The following is a 20,610-nucleotide window of genomic DNA, read 5'->3' as shown; positions in this document are numbered from 1 at the left end:
CTTTTACGAGTAAAAGCAACTCCTGACGCGTTTTACAGGCTTAAAAAGATCTCCGGATGATGTAACTTGATCTTTATTAAAGATTGTACAGTGTTTGGGTTAAATTGCAACCGCAGTGTCGCAAACGTTCATTTACGTGAGCGTGATTAGGCGTTTCAGTTATAAATCGCAGTTATCGTATCAACGGGAAAGCTCAATGTCGTTACATGTGACGAGCGGCAAAGTAATCGGCATGCGATCGATGATAGACAAGTGGGCAAGAATTCTCCAGGCCACAGGTGAAGAGCGTCTACGAACAATAATCCGATCAGAACGCCGTGACAAGCAAGGGCGCAAAGACATTCGATAGTCGACCCTGATGGCTGGCCTTCTGTGGCCAGGGTAACGACCATGTAACTTTTTCCCTTGAGCGGAAACGTGAAAAGTGAAAAGTTTATAATATTACATACCACATAATAAAAAAAACATCTAAATTTTGTAATCGATAGAAGTTATAAAAAATGCATTATAAAAAAGCATATATTTGCTGGCGAACTGTTTATTTCTTTGGCGTGAAATGTATGAGTACTTCCTCGCGTGGTCGCAAAATGAGAGCACCGCCGTACTCAATCGTGTCGAGCGTTTTCACACTCTTCACCCTCCATTTTCTTAGAATAGCAGCCAACATGATTTTCTCTTCGAGTAGAGCGAATCTCTGGCCTATACAGTTTCTCGGTCCAGCGCTGAACGGAACGTAGGCATACGGATTCCTATGCTTTGAGTTTTCTGGAAGGAAGCGGTCCGGATCAAACTTCATTGGATCCGGCCAAACCTTTGGGTTTCGGTGTGCTAATAAGATTGCCAATGTGACAGAGAAACCTTTCGGAAGTATATAATTATCTAAAATAGAAGAAATAAATTAATATATATATATAGAATGCATTTATTGCTTACAAAACGTTATATTAATAATATAAAGTTTTTATGATCTAAAAATCAGATCGACTTTTAATATTAAGATATCGATCTTTAGATAAATTGCTTTAATTTTTGTTTGTTTAGTTTTCAATAAATAATAAGAATATTTATTAAATATTAATCTTTAAAAAATATCTGGAAAAACATTTCTCGCATCGTTACATTTCAACTGCCTTGTAAATGAATTTATATATTAGTAAATTCTTCAAAATTCTTCATTCAATTAGTACGTAAAGTTATGTCCTACCTAATTTTACATCTTCCGTTAGTTTCCTCGTGATTAAAGGTACACTTGGAAATAATCGGAGTGTCTCCTTTATGACTCTTTCGAGATACTTCAATTGCGACAGCTCCTTTACACTGGCTGGCGTATCTGAATCTCCGAAAACCTCATCGAGTTCTTCGTGAACTTTTTCCTGGTGTTCGAGATTATTACCCAAAAGAAAGAGTGTAAAAGTCATCGCAACCGCCGTTGTGTCATGTCCCTATTTATCATTTACATATTATTTTACACGTACTTATACTAGATACGTTACCGAGCTCAAAGAGAAAAATTTATAATAACAAAATCGGAAAACTTTGATTTCGAATATTTCACCTCAAACATGAACGTGTCGACTTGCGCTCTCAACTCATCATCGGTCAAGGGAGTGTCGTCTTCCGCATTCTGGTCTAACAACAAATCCAGGAACGCTTTTTTCTTCCGCTTACCTGATGTAGCAAATTTCTTTACATAAAAAATATTTAAATGCTAGGAGAAATATGCATAATATATAATGTATAATTATAATTTACAATCACACCTATATCTAATTCATTGTCCTCATTTTCGTGTTCTGTGTAGCCATTTTGTGATTGTCGTTCAGCCTTTTTCTTATTTATCACCTAGAATTTATCGATGTTTGTCGTAAATGTAAAAATTTTTTTAACGGAATAATATAAAAAATTTATTGAAACCCTCTGACACTATTTTAATCTTCTAAATACATTTTGTTAAGGTTTCTGCAACATACCCCTTTCGTGAAGCCATGCAATGTATCAATTGCTGATTTAAATGCCTTTCCTACAGGCAAAGAATAGTACAACCAATCAGGCCAATACCACGGTGCAAGCACTCGATTCATTATTAACGTGGAGGCTCTGAAAATTCAATTAACATTCAATTCACATAAATTACATATGTAATTAATGATTGAAGTCCACAGGTAATTCTTAACATTATTAAGTAATAAACTTTTAACTAATAATTAAGTAACATTATTAAGTAATAAATTTTTAACTAATATTTTTCACTAATAATAGCAGTAGAAGATTTTCGAAAACTGACTTGTCTACTGTTGAATGATATTTCGTTACGGTTTCTTGAGCACGTATATTCACACCCATTGCCGTTTCTACAAGATAACAAGTGATATTATTAATGACTCCCTTATCACTTAAAAATCTAAAATTAAACTCAATACTTGTTACTTGTAAATAGTACAACAATATTACTACAAAGTCTTTGTTTTATTGGTAAACTAGAAAAATCTTGCTAAATAAATTTGTTGGTAAGAATACACTGTCGATATAAAATAATTTCTTCCCGGATAGCATGCATGTTGCATAAGACGTCTTTAAAATGTCTTTTAGATTTAAAGGTGTCTTAAAGATATCTTTACGACGTCTTATGCAACATGCATGCTATCGATGTTCTTGGCATTTTATTATTTGCTTTGGTGACACCATAAGAATAACATACAAATTTTTACTATTGTAGCAAAATAATTTGCAGATTCAACAAAATTAATATTGATAAATTTAAATTAATATTTTTACTAATTTATAATTTTTCTTTTTTACTCTTCATAAAGTAATTGATAAAATTAGCTGCAGCGTAAAATATATGTGTTAATAAACGTTTTTTTTTTCGCAAAAAATGTTGTAATTATATGTATATTGTATATTGTAATTGAAAATATACATTACCACAGATAATATCGAGAGTAGCATTGACAATAAAAGAAAAAACATCAACGGCTTTCGCTGAATCTTTTTCTATCTCTCTTTCGAGACACTTTATTAGGATCTCTGCTTTTTCAGTCATAACCACAGCAAATTGATCTAATATTCTAAAATGGAACGTTGGCCCAATAAGTTTTCTATCGTGGAACCATTGTTTACCTAAAACAGCATTAAAATGTGATATAATTACGTTGTAAAAATCGTAAAAGATAAAGGCAGCAAAAAATTAGGTAAAAAGATACATTGTGATCGCTTTAATTTTTAAAGTGATAAAGCAATCTCTTATTTTTCCTGTATATCAGTACTCGATAATTAGCAAAGTAAATAAGAAAACCGTTTCACAAGAAACTATTGCACAATGTTGTGGGAAACGACGTGAATAATGAATATATGTAAATCAATAGAATCATATATAAATCCAAATAATATTTAAATATAAGCACATGTTCTAAAATATATTGTTTCTTAATTGTGTTGAGAACATCTGTGCCTCAGTGATAAAACTTGTTTTATCTTTTTACGCAGCTTATCTAGCCGTAAGTGACCAAACATGTTAAAGTACAGCAAATAAGCTGCAATTTATTTTTAATAAAACTTATAATGCATAAAAAAGGAGGTACGTGATGATTTTGTTGCGTCTTTACCCGTAGAGGTCAGAAGTCCGTTGCCCAACCAAGGTCTGTGCATATCATACTCTTCTCCTTTTGTGATATTTACGGTGCTAGGAAAAACTTGCTGTAAATATTGGTAAAAAATAAAATCCAACAATATTCGAAGAAAATATAAACATATTTTTTACTGACATAAGGTACTTAATGCTATTGCAACGAATTTAGTCAGTTATGTAGATATATTGATATATAACTACTAATACTATTTATCAAAAGCAGTTTTGCTGAATCTGTCAATTAATTATTAATTTTTTAAATTTATTTTGTTATAACTCTCTATTTTGCTGTAACAATTTTTGTTGATATTAATTCTGATTTGGTAAAGATAAACTATTTCAAACAAATTTACACGGCAAAATATTTAACATTTTCTATTGTTTCCTCACCAACAAGACAAATTTATTTACAATATACCGAATAATTGATTGTGTAATAACGAGATTTGATTACGCATTGCATACACAATAGCAGCGATAAAAAGATTTCGCTACAATAATTTATTTTCTTCTTCTAATCTCTATTATTACAATGAGATATCACTTAAAAATAAATTTTTGAATGCACGTTTAGAATGCTCAACATTATGCGAATGGTCAAGAATTCTTTATACTATTATATAAAAAGATGATTTCATCAGGATATTTACGACCATTTTTATAATACTTCAATTACTCAACACTTATATATAATACATTAATTATCAGAAAATAACAGATAATACTTTAGCAAATTAATTTTATTGTTTACCTCTAAATGTTCTGGCTTATACACATTAATCATAGGCTTGCTTACTAGCCATTGTACAAATATTTCTTCTTTACACCCCTCCATAAGTGATACAAAGTATTTCAAGCGCTCTAGCAATTAGAATTATTAATTATCACATTAGTAATTTATTAATACCATCAAATTAATTATTATATAAATTTTAATAGTAAATTTTTTATTTTAAACCGTGTAAGATTTTACGAATAACACTTGTAAAAGGATAATGATGAAATTTTATACATAAAGTTCTTTACGTACCATAGTGTGACAGCCTCGCTAATTTAATCGCCACACCAACTATAGGATATGCGTCGATTTGGGGAAAGTTTTTAAATTTCTGTCGAACAGTATATTGCTGATGCAGAAAAATCGCAAAAATCAGAACAACAATGCATAGTGCCAAAAAAATAAAATCCATTCTTCTCTATAACAGTCGTATCTGCGAACACATCAAATATTTCAAATTACTAAGTAAACTCGTACGTTATTAATTTTGTTATTAAATATTAAAACGGAATTATATTAATATCACACCGAAAAAAATAACCCTGGCAATGCTTTCGGCGTTAACGTAGTCTTAGTACTGAGTAAAAATATCTTTCATCTATTCATAGATACTTTTGATTGCGATAAAATCGATACCATATCAGGAATACATTCCTGTTGCAATAATATTTGCCAACAGAACAGCTGTCAACAAAAACAATCAATAAAAAATTTATATCGATTATATCAATGCAATTTTTAGCAACATTTACTAGTAGATTTATAAATCAAATGATTCAGCAACAAATTTTTTATTATTATATTTTAACGCTGTATTTTATTAAAATTTCCATAAAAACTTGCTATTTGACATATATATAATAATCTTCTTTAATACTAAAAAATTGAAATATATACGTTGTTTATTAGATTTCAATTAAATTTAATGACTGAATAACACGCGATACAAATACTAGACATCGCACTTACAGAATCAAATAGCTGATTCTATAGTAAAATTAATTACGACGCTTGTGTGGAACATTTATATTGCCATATTATACTTATCAGTTCAATTTTGAGTTAGAAAAATATAATATATTTCTAAATCTTTTTGCTAAATTGGACAAAGAAACATCACTTTTTTTATACAAAATAATATTTTCCTAAATTTAATTTAATGCATCTTGAATTTAGTTATAGCGTGTGTTTAAAGAGAAATCGCACTTTAAACATTGCGATTTATTTTGTTCTTTAAAATGAATGAGAAGCAAAACTGAAAATCTTAACAAATATTGAGCTAATACAGTTGTGGTATACAGTTAATAATCTATTATTTATATAGAACGAATTTAGTTTCGACATTTTTATAATCACTGTGATTTTAATTTGTCGTCTTACGTAACACATAAATTTCTTTATATAAAATTCTCTCTTGAATTTTGTGATACAAATTATAAATCGCTTGAAGTTGGCTTAAACAACCACAATAATTGTTTATTTTATTTAACTTACCAGAACCGATGTTTTAATAACTTATAATTTTTAATATTATAAAATATAAACTTTCAGTATATACTTACCGTCCGTCAAGTCGGAAGAATAATACCCTTATAATTCCTGCAATAGGGAAGATTACAAAATCTGCTGCCTCTCACCTCGATTCAAGATTCGATTGTGCAATGAGAATGCGAAATCCGTACACTGAGAGATTCAATTAGTTGACGGAACCAAAATTTCTTTGTTGGCAATTTTGTTTCGTTGAATTAAATCAATTGATTTCTGCAAATGATTAGGTTGTTAGAGAAACCAACTTTTTTGTTGGAAAGTATTTTGTTCTTTTAACAAATGTTACCTAAATTCGTGTTGTCCGAAACAAAAATTATTGTTGTAGTTGCGACTCGTAGATAATTTGTAGCAAAACAAATTATTTTTCTCCGAATGACACAATAATTTACTTTGTTCGTTCAAACAAACAGTCCGCGTATTAGGTTGTAGCCGAATTGGATCTTTTGTTCCTTGAACGAAATATTTGGTTCCACGTACATATTCTTCAAAATTATTTTGTTCTTCCAACAAAAGTGTTTGTTTGCTCATAGGTATAGAAACAAATAACTTATGGTGTGTCTACTAAAATTTGGTTATTCCAGCCAAATTGGTTTCTCAGTGCATCTTGAGCTTCTTACCTCGCGTTATTCGACTCTATGTAATGATAAACACTCGTGCGACAATTGGATAATCAAACCGAATATTGTATTTCATTCGAGTTCTGCAGTTTCTCTGACGTTTTGAAGAATTGTCGACGTAAAAGGTGCTTTTATAAGCAACGAGATAGAATAGAGGCAATACAAAATTTGCATTTGACACTGCGATAACGTGCATGCTTAAGACACTATGTATATCAAACTACAACGAAGGCTGTTTTTGACCGAGATAATGAAATTTTAATTTTTATCGCGTCACGAGGTATAATGCACGTAAGTAAAGTATATAACTTCATTCTTAACAGACTTCAAAAAGGAGGTTCTGTATTCGGCGAGTTCATACTGTGTATGTATGTATGTCCGCGATTTTCTCTGAAACTACTGGACAGATTTGGATGCGGCTTTCACTGCCTATAGAGCAATCCCCTAGAAAGGTTTTAGTTCATAAAATATCGTGTTAGAACATATACGTACGGAACAATAAAGAAATATGCGATGATAATTATAAGCCTTATAAATTATTATTTTTTAATTATATTAATTTAATAATTATTTAGTAATTATTAATTTGGCGCCGACTTCAAACAATTAAAAAGAATTCTTAAAAATATTATTAATTTTTAAAAATATTATTAATAAAAAAAAATTTTAAGGGACTTTTAAAAGTATTATATTTCATACTTTTTAAAGCTTTTTTCAGTTTTTTCAATTCTTTAAATACTTTTTAGAGCTTTTTTTTAAATCAATTTTATTTTTAAAAAAATTTTTTATTGCGATTATTTTTACCTTGATTACCTTCATCACACTTAATTGTAATAGTTTCCTGCAAAACCTGTTATGTAAATACTTCGTTCTCTCTTCTCTTTCTTACGTACATCACGGACAGTAATTAATTTATATGAATTAATGATATATAAGGCTATGATGTATGGCGTCCCAATTACACAAATGTTTATTCTTGGTTCTGTTTTTTAACAGAAGATATTTTACCGTCGCGGTCGCGCGATCGTTTTCACACTGTTCATTTGAGTTAAATTAATTCCGGACTCTCTTAATATACTCGTCATTTTTTATTAAGATAAATGTTACTATTAATAAAAAAAACTAGTTTCTAAATGTCATCTAAATGTCACATGTGTCACATTTATTTAATAAAATAATTGCAACGATTGTAATAATTGCGCGATTATCGTGACACAAGATGACAAACATTGAAAATATTTTTGTTGCTGATGTAGTAAGAGAATATGCAAATTGTCATAATAACAAAGTAAATATAAAGAAATTTCACAATCCGTCCGAAAGTTACGCTTAATTATTATATCTAAAAAACAAAATTTTAACGCTCAGCATATATATGTATATTATCAATAATCGTGTATTATGGTTGGAGTAAGTTTTGATTTTTTTTTGTCACTTAACTTATACGTTCAGTATCATTAACATTCCATGGTGTGACATCGGGTACATTTTTTAAGTATTAATACCTTTAATAATATAAGCAGACCAATTATGAGGACCAATTGCTTATATAAAAGTTTTTCAGTTTCGAAGATCATTGCCTGCGTTAAACTTGAAATAGTACAAAACTCTCTTCTCGAATGCAAGTTTCCTTTTACGAGTAAAAGCAACTCCTGACGCGTTTTACAGGCTTAAAAAGATCTCCGGATGAAGTAACTTGATCTTTATTAAAGATTGTACAGTGTTTGTGTTAAATTGCAACCGCAGTGTCGCAAACGTTCATTTACGTGAGCGTAATTAGGCGTTTCAGCTATGAGTCGCAGTTATCGTATCAACGGGAAAGCTCAATGTCGTTACATGTGACGAGCGGCAAAGTAATCGGCATGATCGATGATAGACAAGTAGGCAAGAATTCTCCAGGCCACAGGTGAAGAGCGTCTACGAACAATAATCCGATCAAAACGCCGTGATAAGCAAGGGCGCAAAGATAGCCGACCCTGATGGCTGGCCTTCTGTGGCCAGGGTAACGACCATGTAACTTTTTCCCTTGAGCGGAAACGTGAAAAGTGAAAAGTTTATAATATTACATACCACATAATAAAAAAAACATCTAAATTTTGTAATCGATAGAAGTTATAAAAAATGCATTATAAAAAAGCATATATTTGCTGGCGAACTGTTTATTTCTTTGGCGTGAAATGTATGAGTACTTCCTCGCGTGGTCGCAAAATGAGAGCACCGCCGTACTCAATCGTGTCGAGCGTTTTCACACTCTTCACCCTCCATTTTCTTAGAATAGCAGCCAACATGATTTTCTCTTCGAGTAGAGCGAATTTTTGGCCTATACAGTTTCTCGGTCCAGCGCTGAACGGAACGTAGGCATACGGATTCCTATGCTTTGAGTTTTCTGGAAGGAAGCGGTCCGGATCAAACTTCATTGGATCCGGCCAAACCTTTGGGTTTTGCCAATGTGACAGAGAAACCTTTCGGAAGTATATAATTATCTAAAATAGAAGAAATAAATTAATATATATATATAGAATGCATTTATTGCTTATAAAACGTTATATTAATAATATAAAGTTTTTATGATCTAAAAATTAGATCGACTTTTAATATTAAGATATCGATCTTTAGATAAATTGCTTTAATTTTTATTTGTTTAGTTTTCAATAAATAATAAGAATATTTATTAAATATTAATCTTTAAAAAATATCTGGAAAAACATTTCTCGCATCGTTACATTTCAACTGCCTTGTAAATGAATTTATATATTAGTAAATTCTTCAAAATTCTTCATTCAATTAGTACGTAAAGTTATGTCCTACCTAATTTTACATCTTCCGTTAGTTTCCTCGTGATTAAAGGTACACTTGGAAATATTCGGAGTGTCTCCTTTATGACTCTTTCGAGATACTTCAATTGCGACAGCTCCTTTACACTGGCTGGCGTATCTGAATACCTCATCGAGTTCTTCGTGAACTTTTTCCTGGTGTTCGAGATTATTACCCAAAAGAAAGAGTGTAAAAGTCATCGCAACCGCCGTTGTGTCATGTCCCTATTTATCATTTACATATTATTTTACACGTACTTATACTGGATACGTTACCAAGCTCAAAGAGAAAAATTTATAATAACAAAATCGGAAAACTTTGATTTCGAATATTTCACCTCAAACATGAACGTGTCGACTTGCGCTCTCAACTCATCATCGGTCAAGGGAGTGTCGTCTTCCGCATTCTGGTCTAACAACAGATCCAGGAACGCTTTCCTCTTCCGCTTACCTGATGTAGCAAATTTCTTTACATAAAAAATATTTAAATGCTAGTAAAAATATGCATAATATATAATGTATAATTATAATTTACAATCACACCTATATCTAATTCATTGTCCTCATTTTCGTGTTTTGTGTAGCCATTTTGTGATTGTCGTTCAGCCTTTTTCTTATTTATCACCTAAAATTTATCGATGTTTGTCGTAAATGTAAAAATTTTTTTAACGGAATAATATAAAAAAAAGTGAAACGCTCTGACACTATTTTAATCTTCTAAACACATATCGTTAGGGTTTCTACAGCATACCCTTTTCGTGAAGCTATGCAATGTATCAATTGCTGATTTAAATGCCTTTCCTACAGGCAAAGAATAGTACAACCAATCAGGCCAATACCACGGTGTAAGCAGTCGATTCAATATTAACGTAGAGGCTCTGAAAATTTAATTAACATTTAATTCACATAAATTACATATGTAATTAATGATTAAAGTCCACCGGTAATTCTTAACATTATTAAATAATAAACTTTTAACTGTTTTACTAATAATAGCAGTAGAAGATTTTTGGAAACTGACTTGTCTACTGTTGAATGATATTTCGTTACGGTTTCTTGAGCACGTATATTCACACCCATTGCCGTTTCTACAAGATAACAATTAATGATATTAATGACTCCCTTATCACTTATAAAGCTAAAATTAAACGCAATACTTGTTTTTTGTAAATAGTACAACAATATTACTACAAGATCTTTGTTTTATTGGTTAAATAGAAAAATCTTGCTAAATAAATTTGTTGGTAAGAACACTACTGCTGGTATAAAATAATTTTTTTTTGGCATTTTATTATTATTGCTTTGGTGACACCATAAGAATAACATACAAATTTTTACTAATGTAGCGAAATAATTTGCAAATTCAACAAAATTAATATCGATAATTTTAAATCAATATTTTTACTAATTTGTAATTTTTCTTTCTTACTCTTCATAAAATAATTGATAAAATTAGCTGCAGCATAAAATATATGTGTTAACAAACGTTTCTTTTGCAATAAATATTGTAATTATATGTATATTGTATATTGTAATTGAAAATATACATTACCACAGATAATATCGAGAGCAGCATTGATAATAAGAGGAAAAACATCAACGGCTTTTCCTGAATCTTTTTCTATCTCTTTTTCGAGACACTTTATTAAGATCTCTGCTTTTTCAGACAGAACCACAGCAAATTGATCTAATATACTAAAATGAAACGTTGGCCCAATAAGTTTTCTATCGTGGAACCATTGTTTACCTAAAACAGCATTAAAATGTGATATAATTATGTTGTAAAAATTGCAAAAGATAAAGGCAGCTACAAAATTAGGTAAAAAAAAATACATGGTTATCGTTTTAAGTTTTAAAGTGATAGTAATCTTATTTTTCCTGTATATCAGTACTCTATATAATTAACAAAGTAAATAAAAAAAACCGTTTCACAAGAAACTATTGCACAATGTTGTGGCAAACATCGTTAATAACCAATATATGTAAATCAATAGAGTCATAAATCTAAATAATATTTAGATAGCGATACATGTTCTAAAATATATTATTTCTTAATTGTGTTGAGGCACATATATCTGCGATAAAACTTGTTTTGTTTTTTTACGCAGCTTATCTAACCGTAAGTGACCGAACATGTTTGGTAAACATGTAATGATTTTGCGTCTTTACCCGTAGAGGTCAGAAGTCCGTTGCCCAACCAAAGTCTGAGCAGATCATACTCTTCTCCTTTTGTGATATTTACGGTGCTAGGAAAAAGTTGCTGTAAATATTGAAAAAAGATATAATCCAACAATATTCGAAGAAAATATAAACATATTTTATACTGACATAAGGTACTTAATGCTATTTCAACGAATTTGGTCAGTAATGTAGATTTATTGATATATGACTACTAATACTATTTATCAAAAGCAGTTTTGCTGAATCTGTCAATTAATTATTAATTTTTTTAATTTATATTGTTATAACTCTTTATTTTGCTGTAACAATTTTTCTTGATAATAATTCAGATTTGGTAAAGATAAACTATTTCAAACAAATTTACACGGCAAATTATTTAACATTTTCCATTGTTTCTCCTCACCAACAAGACAAATTTATTTACAATATACCGAATAATTGATTGTGTAATAACGAGATTTGATTACGCATTGCATACACAATAGAAGCGATAAAAAGATTTCGCTACAATAATTTATTTTCTCCTTCTAATCTCTATTATTACAATGAGATATCACTTAAAAATAAATTTTTGAATGCACGTTTAGAATGCTCAACATTATGCGAATGGTCAAGAATTCTTTATACTATTATATAAAAAGATGATTTCATCAGGATATTCACGACCATTTTTATAATACTTCAATTACTCAACACTTATACATAATACATTAATTATCGCAGAAAATAACAGATAATACTTTAGCAAATTAATTTTATTGTTTACCTCTAAATGTTCTGGCTTATACACATTAATCATAGGCTTGCTTACTAGCCATTGTACAAATATTTCTTCTTTACACCTCTCCATAAGTGATACAAAGTATTTCAAGCGCCCTAGCAATTAGAATTATTAATTATCACATTAGTAATTTATTAATACCATCAAATTAATTATTATATAAATTTTAATAGTAAATTTTTTATTTTAAACCGTGTAAGAATTTACGAATAACTTTTGTAAAAGGATAATGATGAAATTTTATACATAAAGTTCTTTACGTACCATAGTGTGACAGCCTCGCTAACTTAATCGCCACACCAACTATAGGATATGCGTCGATTTGGGGAAAATTTTTAAATTTCTGTCGAACAGTATACTGCTGATGCAGAAAAATCGCAAAAATCAAAACAACAATGCATAGTGCCAAAAAGATAAAATCCATTCTCCTAACAGTCGTATCTGCGAACACATCAAATATTTTAAATTACTAAGTAAACTCGTACGTTATTAAATTTGTTATTAAATATTAAAACGGAATTATATTAATGTCGCACCGAGAAAAATTGCACTGGCAATGCTTTCGGCGATAACGTAGTCTAAGTACTGAGTAAAAATATCTTTCATCTATACATAGATACTTCTGATTGCGATAAAGTCGATAACATATCAGAGGAATACATTCCGTCGCAATAATATTTGCCAACAGAACAGCTGTCGACAAAAACGATCAGTAAAATATTTGTATCGATTATATCAACGCAATTTTTAGCAACATTTACTAGTAGATTTACAAATCAAATAATTCAGCAACAAATTTTTTATTATCATATTTTATTATATTTTATTGAAATGTCTATAAATATTTGCTATTTGACACAATATATATGTATAATAATATTTTTTAATATTAAGGGGATCCTAAAGCCGTCATGTAATACCAGTTTTTTTTCTTAGCACTAATCTTTTAATTGGCTTTATAGAAATGCAAAATTCTTGTCTAGAATTAAAATACGCATCAAAATCTAGGTCATGGTGGTCGAATTTATATCGAAAACGAGAAAAAATTAATATTTTTGTTAATTTTTGCTATAAGTGACGACAATATTATTTGTTTTGTTCAAAAATTCCACAATAAATATCCACAAAATTAGACCGGCATGACCTAGGAACAACATTTAAGAACAATATCGTGCAATTAGATCTAAGATTGAAAACCTAGAAAAAAAAATTAGTTTAAATAAACTTTTATATGTGCAAAGCACATTCAGGTTGATATTATGCGTGTAGCGAGAGATGGCGCAGCAACCGAAACAAGGGCAGATGCCTCTCGTTAGACAAGAACAGATATAGATATAGGTATATGACATAGAAAACAGGATTAGAAATGTTGACATTACCGACGTCGAGGAAGTTCAGCCTTCACTTTAGGATTCTCTTAAAAAGTTGGAATAATAACTGAATAACACGCGATGCAAATACTAGGCAGAACACTTACAGAATCAAATAGCTGATTCTAGAAAATTAATTACGACGCTTGGAACATTTACATTGCCATATTTTTCAGTTTTATTTTGAGTTGGAAAAATATAATATAGGTAGCATGTGATTAAGATATGAGAGATCGCACTTCAAACATTGATTTATTTTTTTGTTTTTTTTTTTTAAATGAGAAGCAAACCGAAAATCTTAACAAATTTCGAGCTAATACACAAATCGAGTTGTGATGTGATACACAGTTATAATAATTTATTATCTAGGACGGATTTAGTTTCGACATTCTTATAATCATTGTGATTTTAATTATTCTTTGTATTACATAACACATAAATTTATACATAAAATTGTGATATAAATTATAAATCGTTTAAAGTTGGTTTAAAAGACTTTACTAATCGTTTATTTTATTTTATTTACCAAAATCAATTTTTTAACCTATAATACTTAGAAAACATGAACTTTCAGTACTCACCGTCCGTCACGTCGGAAGAATCTGCGTAGTGAAAGTCAACTTCGTAATATGTTATCAACACCTTTGATACTCAATTACTGTGTATTTCAATATTTATTAAAAATCATGATAAGTATGACTTTATGTAGCTTCACTTTGTTGAACAATATTAAACGCGGTAAGATAGGTAATATAATATAATACGCCTATAATTCCTGCAATAGGAAAGATTACAGAATCTGCTGCCTCTCACCTCGATTCAAGATTCGATCGCACAATAAAAACATGAAATCCGTATCTTGAGCTTCTATATATCTCGAATATTATATTATTGGACTCTGTAATGATAAATACTCGTGCGACGATTGGTTAATCAAACCGAACACTGTCGTTTCATTCGCATTTTCTATCAAATTGCTTACTGGGTGTTTACATTTGACAATGCGATAACGTGCATGCTTAAGACACTATATGAATACAAACTGCAGCAAAAGCTGTTCTTGTCTGACTGAGACAATGTAATTTCTATTTTCATTGCGTCACGAGATATAATGCATGTATGTAACTTCATTTTTGCGATTACTTTCATCTTCATCACCTTCATCACACTTAATTGTAGTAATTTCCTGCTAAACTTGTTATGTAAGTACTTATGATATAAGGCGATGATGTACGACGTCTCAACTACACAAATATTTATTCTTGGTTTTGTTTTTTAACAGAAGATATTTTACCGTCGCGCGATCGTTTTCACGCTGTTTATTTAAGTTAATTAATTTTGGACTTTCTTAATATATTCGCCGTTTTATTAAGATAAATATTACTATTAATAAAAAACTAGTTTCTCAATGTCATCTAAATGTCAGCGCATGTATGACATTTATTTAATAAAATAATTGCAACAATTGCAATAATTGCGCGATTATCGTGACACGAGCCGACAAACATTAAAAATATTTTTGTTGTTGATAGTAAGAGAATATGCAAATAATCATTATAAAAAAAATAGATGTAAAGAAATTTTACAATCTGTCCGAAGGTTACTTAATTATATCTAAAAAACAAAATTTTAACGCTCAGCATATATATATATTATCAATAATCATGTATTATGCTTATTAGAGTAAGTGTTGATTTTTTGTCACTTATAACTTACACGTTCAATTGCAATTACGTAGCGTGACGTCGGGTTCATTTTTCAAGTATTACCTTTAATATAAGCAGACCAATTGTTAGGATCAATCGCGTATATAAAATTTTTTTTACTGCCTGAGACCATTGCCTGCGTTAAACTTGAAACCGTACAAAACTCTCTTCTCGAATGCAAGTTTCTTTTTACGAGTAAAAACAACTCCTGGCGCGTTTTACTGGCTTGAAAAGATCTCTGGACGAAGTAACTTGACCTTTATTAAAGATTGTACAGTGTTTGTTAAATTGCAACCGCGCTATCGCAAAAAGTCGTTTACGTAAGCGTCATTAAGCGTTTTCAACTACGGGTCAGTTGTTATCGTACCAACGTGGCTCAATTACGTTACATGTGACGGGCGGCAAGGTAATCGGCATGGTCGATGGTAGACAAGTGGGTAAGAATTCTCCAGGCCACAAGTGAAGAGCGTCTACAAACAATAATCCGATCAGAACGCCACGAAGCAAAGGCGCAAAGACGTTCGAGAGCCGACCCCGGCTGGCCTTCTGCGGCCAAACGAACACGAGCCGAGAGTCGCCTGTAAACAAAAGCGTTACTTCCGTCACTAATTTATTCATTCATTGATAATCCCGAGGAGAATATCGATCGATTTTTGCTGCTTGTTATTTTATTCGCGTATTTTCTGCGTGGAAGGCCAATGACTCGACAAAACATGGGACGCACTTTTCAGATCAATCACGCTATTTGCGGATTTCAGCTAATTTGTGGAAAAATTATTTTAATCTACTCAAAATAAAATCCCGATCTTTGCTTCGTCCTCTCTTTTACGTATCGTCTGTGTAGAAAGCAATTATAACTAGAGTGACTAAACAAAACATAGAATGCATCTCAAACACGTCATTTGCAGATGATTCGCGAAAAAGTCATCTCGATTTACTCGAAATAAAATTCTTAATAATCACGTTAAACAACATTCGACCTGCATTACGGCGAATGATCGACGAGGTAACGCTACGCGGACAGACACCAGCCGGTGCGTTAAAGATTCCATCCTTGACGCGAGTCCTTCTCTTTCGATAGCTGAAGACGCGGCCTCGACTCTGTAACGAGCGACACGCGAATTTCTCCTCCCAATTCGTGTAGATGGACCCAGTTAGGGTGCTGCCGGTGCTCTCCTGAAGGGAAGCGCTTGTTACAGTTACCAAGGAGAAGTCATCGTCATCCCCGTCCCGTCGCGTAGCCGATTCCTCCAGTTTGCTGCGCAAACATTAAAATTTTCTGACGAAAAATCCTTTCGCCATTTAATGCTTTCAGGAAAAGCCACGCAAGATATTCCATGCTAATTTTTCAGGAGTAACAGACCTTTTTAATGTCTTTTTGCCAAATAAATAGGTTATATTACCTCACGCATACGTGAGGTGAAGCAATGGAATATCGTTTGCAACGATAATGTTACACAAATCCGTTACGCATTCGTTCATTAATAATCATAAGTAGGTCACTTGATATACTCTCGTACTCTTGAATAAGCCGAGTAGTTGTAATAACATTGTGGCTCGATTGGCCGCACGTGGCGTGCTCCAGATTTTAAATATCCAGATGAACTCTGTCCTCGTCTTTCGTAATAACCGAGTATAATTAAAAAATGTTTATATCATTTTATATATTATATAATATATTCCGTAATACTTAATTGCGAGAGAAACGCCGGAGAAGGAATTTGCCGAGAGTGTACGGACGGTATGGACGTGTCAGTCACAATTTTTTTTTTGTTTCGCACATCCGAATCTCGATGCATAAAGGTCGACTCACATTTAATTCGCGATAGCTTTGCGACTATTTAAAAATTTTAAATACATTACTTTCGACAGCACGGTTATCGCTACCGCACTATCGATACCGTCGACAAAAGCTATGCACACAACCTCACCCACTCTTGAAACTTCAACGCCGCTCTCCGGCGAAAGCAATTCGTTATTTCCATTCTTTTGCGCTCCAATTCGAAAGTATCAAGTAGAAAACAACCCGCGGACCGCCAACGTCCGTGCGAACAAATTTTATCCGTAAACTTTAACCGAATTCATTGGAATGTCGACTAAAACTGGTGAGTAACCTTATCCAATTCATCCCTTTAATCACCGTCCACTGGACGGTTGCGGAAGACATAAGTAAACGCAGCATCCTGTTCGACGGTCCAGGATTAGTCTTAGTTAATTCGGTTGATTCAGTTAAGAATATTTAAATTAAAATTAAATAAAAAGGACAATGACTTCTCTTCCAGAGCTTGACTCGCCGTTGGCGAACGTCGCGTCCGAGATCGAGGAACGTCGATGCGACCTGATCGGCCGCCACCGAGAGCTTAAGAACAAAGTTGCCACGATGGAACGCTCCATTCCGGCTCTGATGGCGTACAACATGTGGATGACCGAGCGAGATTGTCGCGATGGGCCGTACGACAAGGTACGGGAGATCGTGAATAGGTTCTCGCCGCAGCCGGACCCCGCCGACAGACTTCTCGCCGAATTGAAAAGCGCGGTCGACGGTCTCCACCAGGAAACGTCACAGTTGCATGTACGGCACGATTGACATTCGACGATAAGAATCCGGGTAATTTCTTTTTTTAACGCGAAAATTTATACGTCGCGATGTTAAAGCGTTTCCAGGATTGTTACTTAAATTCTTAAATATTTACGTTTAAACAAGTGTTTTAAACATTGTACTACTTCAAAAATGTAAACCAAATGTTTTAAGTATAATATTTTATTTTAAAAAAAAGTTTAACATAGATTGTTAGAGTAAAAATATTAATTAAAGGAATTTAAATCGACCGTAACTGGCAATATATAACGTCTTTACCGATATGAACATTGAAAAAATCGATTTAAATTTCTTTAATTGTTATTCTATTCACTGGCGAAATAAAATTTATTATTCTGTTTAAAAATATTAATTTAGTTGCTTCTACTTCTGTACAATGGTAGCATTTTTTTTAAATAAGACACTATGCGAAAGGATGTTAGGGGATCTAAAAATATTGCTTTTTAGATTTAAACGTAGCTTTCTGGTGCAGTAGTACCATAGATGCAATATACTAGGTAATACGTATTAAAGTATTTCCGTATTTAAAATTTTTATACATAAGTGAAAATACAATAAATCGAGAAATTATATTAATACAGAACGTAATGTATAAATAAAATATAACGTGTATATAATATAGAATATGAAGAATATATAATCCATATTTATTTAAAACGTTTGTTATCATTGAATAATCTTTGAAAAATCGGGAATTAAACGGCCGCAAATGTTACAGATTAATAATTCCTGCGACGGAAATTGACAATCAACTTTCTATTGATGCAGGACAAGATCATAGACGCGGATGTGAAACTGGAGGAAACTGGAATGGAGCTGGAGTCCTTGGAGTTGGCTAACAAAGAGATGGAAGAAAAATTGACAGGATTGCGTAACGAGGTACAGAGATACAATACGCCCAGTCTACACTCCGTCCACTCCGAAGATCTGATATGTCTGAAAAAAATCCGTCAGCTCGCTGAGGAAGAATTGAAACTGAAGAATTGCATCAGCGAGCTGGAAAGTAAAGAATTCATGTACAGGCGACAAATGGGCAAGTTGCTGTCCTGCAAGAAATTTCAGCGTGATAGCGGGAAAATGACGGAACGCGTGCAGAGCCACTCTAGAGGAATTGGCAAAAAGTTATTTGATCCTCTGGAAGATTACACACTTAATAAACACGTGACGAAGAAAAAATATCATCTTGAAGATAAGAAACGAGTGAGTAGTAAGGGCGTAGATAAAATATATTCTGTTTCCAATTTTATGCATATCTCTTAATTTAGAAGGCTTGCTGTCCATGTGCAACGTCGATAACGTTAACTGCCTACGAGAAGGCGTCGAAGAAACCATTAGGAGCTTGCGAAAAATTGTATCCACCGCTTTCATGCTGCGTCCCGCTGGACCATCCGGCGTCACGTGCAACCGCGAGTAAATCGCGCGATTGCACTTGTTGCAAATCTTGCCGACGGGTTTCTTCCGCTCTATTCAAATCCAAGTCTCCGTGTTCGACGAAGCCTCCTTGTGAGTCCCTATTCAGCGTCGCCTCGAAAACAGGCACGTGTACAAGCCGATGCGTACCGACTTGTTTTCTTTCAAATTTTATTAGGAATATTCTATATACGCAATGAAAACTTATACAAACGTAAATCTGTTTGACATAAAATTTAATAGTGTAAACGCATAAATTTTTAGGTGTATCGCGACCACCCAAACAATTAGCGCAATCTTCGGTGCCATGTGATCCCAGTGAAACGTGCAACGAGTGCACCACTCCTGCCGCATGCAAGCAAATTAATATCAATAAATACGATTGCGAAGAAAAACGCAGGGGCAAATTGTCGATCCCGTGTGATTGCAGCGTCAGATCGTTAGACGAGACTCAATCAGTGCCTTCAGGGATGCTGCATTCAGAATCGGAAATAGATGATAGCAACAGCGATGAGGAGGAATTTTGCGAGTGTTGCTCCTGTGGTTGCGAAGCCAACAATGATTTATCGTAGTAATGTAATTGATATCCAAACATTTATCAATCAGCAAAAATGATCGGTTTTAATGTCCTTTTAGACAGTTTAAAAATTCCCTTTAACATATGTATAAGTTTTTATATAATTGAATTTTTATACAAAAAAATTGATATTTGACAAACGATAATGAGACTGTTTTTATTCTTAACATTTATAAAAGTATTATAAAGAAATATTATAAGAGAAAATTAATATTATTTATATATATGCTCACATTTTTAATATAGTAGTTTGAAAATTTGTTCTCATGCAAGAAGTTTAACAGAAAATATACATATAGATATATCATATTCTTATTTATTTATTTAATTATAATGGAATATTGAACGGATAATTTAAGGACTATATAGCTTTTTCTCTGAAAATGAAAAAAAAATATTAATACACTGCAACTCGGATACAATTATCTATAATATATCCTATATATTCGCGATTTGACAGCTGATTTAGGAATCACTATATGGTCACGATCCATTTACAAATAGTTACTAAAATTTCAAATAAATATATTACCAAGTTATATATGTTATAAAATTTCAAATACAACTTTATTCGAGATTATGACAGTTTAAAAAAATAGCGT

General features: G+C 32.1%; 2 protein-coding genes and 1 pseudogene across 9 annotated transcripts; 1 reads left to right on the top strand and 2 right to left on the bottom strand.

Moving 5' to 3' along the window:
* Window positions 1-57: 57 nt before the first annotated feature.
* On the bottom strand, window positions 58-6,680 carry LOC143899778 (cytochrome P450 4C1-like). Of its 5 annotated transcripts, none has more exons than XM_077410351.1 (13): window positions 6,241-6,680; window positions 5,969-6,167; window positions 4,935-5,090; window positions 4,659-4,839; window positions 4,380-4,489; window positions 3,606-3,696; window positions 2,926-3,120; window positions 2,285-2,351; window positions 1,971-2,097; window positions 1,761-1,842; window positions 1,556-1,668; window positions 1,205-1,442; window positions 58-879 (listed from the first exon to the last, which is right to left on the bottom strand). In XM_077410351.1, exons 4-13 carry the CDS (start codon window positions 4,816-4,818, stop codon window positions 539-541), a joined length of 1,524 nt encoding a protein of 507 aa, XP_077266477.1. In that variant the 5' UTR covers window positions 4,819-4,839; window positions 4,935-5,090; window positions 5,969-6,167; window positions 6,241-6,680; the 3' UTR covers window positions 58-538. The 5 variants fall into 5 exon arrangements, with proteins under 5 accessions (XP_077266477.1, XP_077266478.1, XP_077266479.1 ...); XM_077410352.1 differs by lacking the exon at window positions 4,935-5,090 and having other exon boundaries at window positions 6,241-6,403; window positions 6,572-6,659; XM_077410353.1 differs by lacking the exon at window positions 4,935-5,090 and having other exon boundaries at window positions 6,044-6,167.
* Window positions 6,681-8,258: 1,578 nt separating this feature from the next.
* On the bottom strand, window positions 8,259-13,025 carry LOC143899884 (cytochrome P450 4C1-like; annotated as a pseudogene). The gene is made up of 11 exons (XR_013257629.1): window positions 12,883-13,025; window positions 12,611-12,787; window positions 12,332-12,441; window positions 11,554-11,644; window positions 10,937-11,131; window positions 10,406-10,472; window positions 10,136-10,262; window positions 9,928-10,009; window positions 9,723-9,835; window positions 9,380-9,609; window positions 8,259-9,054 (listed from the first exon to the last, which is right to left on the bottom strand). The product of XR_013257629.1 is annotated as a cytochrome P450 4C1-like (transcript).
* Window positions 13,026-17,147: 4,122 nt separating this feature from the next.
* Window positions 17,148-20,387, top strand: LOC143899877 (uncharacterized). Of its 3 annotated transcripts, none has more exons than XM_077410612.1 (5): window positions 17,148-17,527; window positions 17,705-17,994; window positions 18,790-19,221; window positions 19,290-19,557; window positions 19,696-20,387. In XM_077410612.1, the coding sequence occupies exons 1-5, from the start codon at window positions 17,512-17,514 to the stop codon at window positions 20,001-20,003; spliced, it is 1,314 nt and encodes a 437-aa protein (XP_077266738.1). In that variant the 5' UTR covers window positions 17,148-17,511; the 3' UTR covers window positions 20,004-20,387. The 3 variants fall into 3 exon arrangements, with proteins under 3 accessions (XP_077266738.1, XP_077266739.1, XP_077266737.1); XM_077410613.1 differs by having other exon boundaries at window positions 19,287-19,524; XM_077410611.1 differs by having other exon boundaries at window positions 19,287-19,557.
* Window positions 20,388-20,610: the final 223 nt, after the last annotated feature.

The sequence above is a fragment of the Temnothorax americanus genome, unplaced genomic scaffold (genome assembly GCF_048541705.1).
Source record: "Temnothorax americanus isolate GAGA-0224 unplaced genomic scaffold, ASM4854170v1 Scaffold29, whole genome shotgun sequence".
Classification (NCBI taxonomy): Eukaryota; Metazoa; Arthropoda; class Insecta; order Hymenoptera; family Formicidae; genus Temnothorax; species Temnothorax americanus.
This window is presented reverse-complemented; position numbering and strand designations above follow the sequence as displayed.

Excerpts from the sequence above, each read along its gene's own strand:
- LOC143899778 (XM_077410351.1), bottom strand. The coding sequence starts at position 4,818 with ATGGATTTTATTTTTTTGGCACTATGCATTGTTGTTCTGATTTTTGCG. Across the intron at positions 3,121-3,605 it reads CGGACTTCTGACCTCTACGG|GTAAACAATGGTTCCACGAT; the intron begins GTAAAGACGCAA and ends ATGCTGTTTTAG. Across the intron at positions 1,669-1,760 it reads GGACAATGAATTAGATATAG|GTAAGCGGAAGAAAAAAGCG; the intron begins GTGTGATTGTAA and ends TTGCTACATCAG.
- LOC143899877 (XM_077410611.1), top strand. Across the intron at positions 19,222-19,286 it reads ATCTTGAAGATAAGAAACGA|AAGGCTTGCTGTCCATGTGC; the intron begins GTGAGTAGTAAG and ends CTCTTAATTTAG. Across the intron at positions 19,558-19,695 it reads CAGCGTCGCCTCGAAAACAG|GTGTATCGCGACCACCCAAA; the intron begins GCACGTGTACAA and ends ATAAATTTTTAG.